The sequence below is a fragment of the Galeopterus variegatus genome, unplaced genomic scaffold, assembly GCF_000696425.1.
Source record: "Galeopterus variegatus unplaced genomic scaffold, G_variegatus-3.0.2 Scaffold432, whole genome shotgun sequence".
Classification (NCBI taxonomy): domain Eukaryota; kingdom Metazoa; phylum Chordata; class Mammalia; order Dermoptera; family Cynocephalidae; genus Galeopterus; species Galeopterus variegatus.
The window spans coordinates 132,188-137,465 of record NW_007726543.1 but is presented as its reverse complement, the minus strand read 5'-3'; the positions used below and the strand labels follow the sequence as shown (position 1 = coordinate 137,465).

At 34.1% G+C, this 5,278-nt stretch overlaps 1 protein-coding gene across 1 annotated transcript in view; it reads right to left on the bottom strand.

The window, feature by feature from the left end:
• FAM179B (family with sequence similarity 179, member B) overlaps positions 1-5,278 on the bottom strand; it is an 87,015-nt gene that overhangs the window by 56,980 nt on the left and 24,757 nt on the right. The window contains exon 2 of the mRNA XM_008568709.1: positions 1,659-1,815. Coding sequence (XP_008566931.1) covers positions 1,659-1,815 — 157 coding nt within the window. The remainder of the gene's footprint in view (positions 1-1,658; positions 1,816-5,278) is intronic.

The following is a 5,278-nucleotide window of genomic DNA, read 5'->3' as shown; positions in this document are numbered from 1 at the left end:
CTGGGTGAGCGTTGTGCTGACAACACCAAGTCAAGGGTTAAGATCCCCTTACCGGTCATCTTTAAAAAAAAAAATAAATAAATAAATAAAAATAAAATAAATAAATGTTAATTTAAGATCTATAACATACTCAATCTTTATCTTATAAGCCAATTTTTCCTTCCAACTGGTATCATCCTGTCAATACACTACCATTTTTCTAATTACCTGGGTGTTAAGTCTTGAAATCCTTCTCTACTCCTCTTCTTCATCTTTTACATCAAGTCCATTTACAAACAATCTTATTACTCTAGCTTCTTTTTTCCTTAATAAAAAATCTCCAATAGTCCTTGTAACTTACAAGTATGAGCTCAAATTTTTCCTAGCACACAAGGGTTCCCTAAATCCCAACCTATTTTTCAGTACCTAAAATGAATGTTGCCTTGACACAGCTCTCAGAATATCTCAAGCCCATTCCTAATGTAAGCCTTCACTCTCTTTATAACTCCTAACTACTTGTAACGTATGCATTCCAAAAAGATGCAGTTCAAGTACTACCTCTTTCTTAATGCCTTTTTTAACTGATATGGCCCATAGCAATGACTGTGGCCTCTGAACTACTATAATATTCATTTTCTATATCACTTAGGTCATTAAACATCTTTCCAGTTCCTCTGGCCAAAAATCCTTAGAGCATTCTCGGCTCCTCTTTTTCACATTCCATCCCCAATCTACCAGCAAATCATATCAACTCTAACTTTGACATACAATCAGAATCCAATCACTTCTCCCTACATTCACCGCTATTCTGAATAAAGCCTCCATCAACTCTAGCCAGGATTAATTACTACAGCAGACTCAATCAGTTTCCCTGTTCTGGCCTTTGCCCTCCTTTCATAAAACATAACATCAAAAATGAGCCTGGAAAACATAAGGCAAGTGATGTCCCTTCTTTCCTCAAAATGTTCCTCATTCAGAGTAAAAGCTAAAATTCGTTCAACAGCCCTCTAGGCCATAGGACCTCTCTTATCTCTTTTATTTTCTACTTTTCTTCTCCTTACTCATTTCATTTCAGACATACTAGTCTCTCCGGTCTTTCTCAACCATGTCTTGTGCACTTCCGTTACCCTGTACTGACTATTCCTTATTCCTGAAATTATTTGCTCTTCTTTCCTGATATCTAGTGGTTTGCTTCAAATGTTCCCTTCTGAATATGTCCTTCCTTTACCACATTATTTAAAACAACCCCTCATTAATATTCCACTTCTCTGGTTTTTCTCCTAGCATTTATCACCATCTAACCTACTACGCCTTACACATATTTAATGTCTGTTCTTCTCCCAAACTAGAATGCAAACTCTACTAGGAAGAAAGTTTTCCCTCTCTTGTTGACTGCTATATCCCCAGTACTTAGAAAAGTACCTGACACATAGGAGATGCTCAACAAATATGGGTGGTTTAAATATTGCCCTACATTACTACTTAAAGAGTTTCAGTGAAACACTTTTTTAGTGTTTTATGAGACAATTATGTCAAGGTGTCCATTCTTATCAGATCTTCAATAAATGTTGAATCTGAATTGCCTACTAGATTATAAGTTCTATAAGTCCTCGAATGAACTATGAAGTTTAGAGAAGTCTTTTAGTTCAACATGTCCATTACCTGCAAATTTTACTTACCAGCAGCACATACAGGAAAAGAATCTGGGTTAAAATCCCGACTATTTTGAAATAAGTTTCTTGACACTCTTTTTCTGCTAAAACATAAATCATCATTGACTGACATTCCTTGAGAAGGCTTTAATTTTGGAGACGGGATAAAATCATATGCTGAAAACTGTAAGAACAGAATAAAAAAATTAGCAAATTTGTTTTAGGTCTACCTGGCAATAAACATAACAAAATAACTTATACCTAATTATAAAATTCAAATTAGAAAAAAAATTTATCAATTATACAATCATACAAATAAAAATCTCCATATAGTATGGTATATTAACAGTATTTTTTGATTCCAAGATAAAAATGCTAATTTTTTTTCTCTTTCTTACTACTTCACCCCAACTTTTTTGTACCTTACCTTCTACAATATACACTGGACAACTAGGAAAGAGTGAATACAAATGATGAAAAGGGTGAATTGACAACTTGAATGAAGAAAAGATCATCTTACTCAGCAGCAAAACCCTTCAAACTATGCCATCAAAGCATTAGACTAAAAATAGCAATTGAAGGTCACTGAACAAGGAAGCATTCCACTCTACCATTCCTACTGAGGCAAATCTACTATCTATATTCTGCAGCCCAATGTAAATGTAAGTGACCTGGCAAACTATTTCATGGTTCCCTTAGGAGATTTTCTTATAATAGGTCTTGAAGTTAAAACAAAGTATACATATTACTATGTGTGACTAGTTGTCTATGGTTTATATATGTTTAGTACTCTATGGTTTCCAAGTCCTTTCTTATAAACCCCATATGATATTTAAGGCATAAAAATGCCAGGATATAATTTTGAAGTTCTACCTAATCATAGTTAAAGAACTAAATGAGAGCATAATTCAAGTGTTCAGAATTCTTCACCAATGCTGACCTCAGTTGTTCCGGGTTACTTCACATTCAACATGGCTATAAAACATTCAGAAAAACTGAGTTAATCAACAAGAATTATACTTACTGCTTATATATTTATTTAGAGCTTACAGACACACTCAAATCTAGACATGTGGTGAACTATGAGCCTTGCCAGTATGCTTCTTTGCAAACTCTGCCAAGTATCAAAGAGCAATAAAATATAATAAAATTAAAGATATATCTATTTGAAAATTTCTTAGGTACTTGACTATTACAAGTTAAGAATATAAACTATCTAATATATCTCAGGTAACTCATTATTCCTCATCAAGTTTTGTGAAAAATCCATTAAAGCCTTCAAAAATTAACTCAGAAAAGACAAATAAGAAATAAAGAATGCCCAGATGAAAAAGTACTGACTACTTTCTCAAAATACAAAATTATAATTTCTATCATTGACTGTATGGTATTTAATATTAAAAGGACACAATGGAATAAAAATGGAACCAATTATAATCAACTTCTGATTAGATACATTAAAAGAAGACATATTAACACAGCTAAAATAGTAAGTAATACAGTAACAGTAAGTGTCTCTGATTCCTTGTTTGATGCATTTCTGGAGGTTCCACCAACATATTGTCCTTCTGTGTCCTAACATCAGAGTCAAATACGTGGCATTAAAGTGCATCCTTTCTGAGACTTGGACCCATGGGTTAACTTTTCCTCATATAAGTGACTGAGCAATATGTTTTCTGTGCAATGAATTAGATTCTTGGCAAAGCGTGGTTCTGGTTCTGATTGAGCTTGTGGACAATTTGTATCCACACAGATGGCAGCAGTGGTAAAACTGGGTTTTGATTTTATGGTATGACTGTTAAGTGATTTCTGCTTGATAAGAGTATCTCGGGTAGCAGCTGACAAGGAATCTGGAATCTGGTTTCTTTATTGGCCTTTTTTTTTTTTAATGTTTATTTTTGGAAGGTACTGATATGGGGTCCTTTGCTCTCTTCCTCCATCCAAAACTTGAGGCTTTTACATGTTTACTTATTATGGGCCCAATACCTGTCAATATCTACAAAAATAAAGATGAAAGGAAACAAAATTCATAACATTCAATGGTTAACGTTCTTTGATTTCTCTAAGTAACTGAATAACTACAAATTAACATTACTTCAGAACTCTAAAGCTAAAAAAAGGTTGACAACTTGAATGAAGAAAAGATCATCTTACTCAGCAGCAAAACCCTTCAAACTATGCCATCAAAGCATTAGACTAAAAATAGCAATTGAAGGTCACTGAACAAGGAAGCATTCCACTCTACCATTCCTACTGCATCCAAAACTTGAGGCTTTTACATGTTTACTTATTATGGGCCCAATACCTGTCAATATCTACAAAAATAAAGATGAAAGGAAACAAAATTCATAACATTCAATGGTTAACGTTCTTTGATTTCTCTAAGTAACTGAATAACTACAAATTAACATTACTTCAGAACTCTAAAGCTAAAAAAAGGATGGTAAAGAAACTTATTTAACTATAAATTAGATGAACTCAGAAAAATGGTTTCCAAAAGCCAAATATTTAATAATTTTCCAAAACCTAAATTTAGCCCTTTAATAACAATGTTGTTATCATATAGGATACAGATACTGAAAAAAAAAGTGTCTCATCAAATTTCTGGGAATCACAATCTCAAATCTATTAGTTATTTATTGCTGTGTAATGAATTATCCCCAAACATAATAGGTTAAAACAAAAAACATTTATTATCTCTCTTTCTGTGGATCAGCAATTTGGAAGAAGCTTAGCTGGATAATTCTGGCTAAGTGGCTTAGCTGGATGGTTCAGGTCTCCCTGTGACTATAATCAAGATGTTGGCTGAGGTTGCTGTCAAGAGGATCACTGAAGTTTACACATGCAGCTACTAGCAGGAGGCTTCTGTTCCTTGCCATTTGGGTCTCTCCAGAGGGCTGCACAAGACATGGCAGCTGGCTTCCTTCAGAACAAGTGATCTGAGAGAGTGCAACCAAGATGCAAGCTGCAAGTGTCTTTTTATGACCTAGTTTTTGAAGTCACACACCATTACTTCTACTTAATTTGTTAGAAGTGAGCCATTAAATCCAGACACACTCAGAGAGGAATTGAACTCCAGCTTTTGAAGGGAAGAATCTAAAGAATTTGTGGAAATATATTTAAAACCACCATACTCAATAATGATGGTTCTGTGAGGAACCTAATGAACCTGATGGCACTTAGTTACATGTTTTTGTCTCTTTAGCTGATTAACATTCTTAATAGATTAAGAATAGTGTGTCTACCTTAAAATCTGCTGCTTTATCATAATTAGATCTTCTAAGTTAAATGAAAGGTAAAAATTTTCCATTTCATGAATATAAAATATTTTTTGAGGAAACAAATTGATATGCCTCAGGCTGGCTGGGTAGCTCCACTGGTAAGAGTACAGTGTTGATAACACCAAGGACCACACTTGATTCCTGCACCAGCCAGATGCTAAAAATAAATAAATAAATAAAATAAAATTGATATGTTTTGTCTACCTATGGATAGTATTAATAAATCAGGATAAAATCAACTGGAACAAGCTGTTTCAATTGACTTATAAAAATCATAGTAATATGTGCTTAAATCATATTAAATAAATAAAACTCGGGGCCGGCCCCGTGGCGCACTGCTACAGTGCGCCGCTTGGGAGCCCGGCG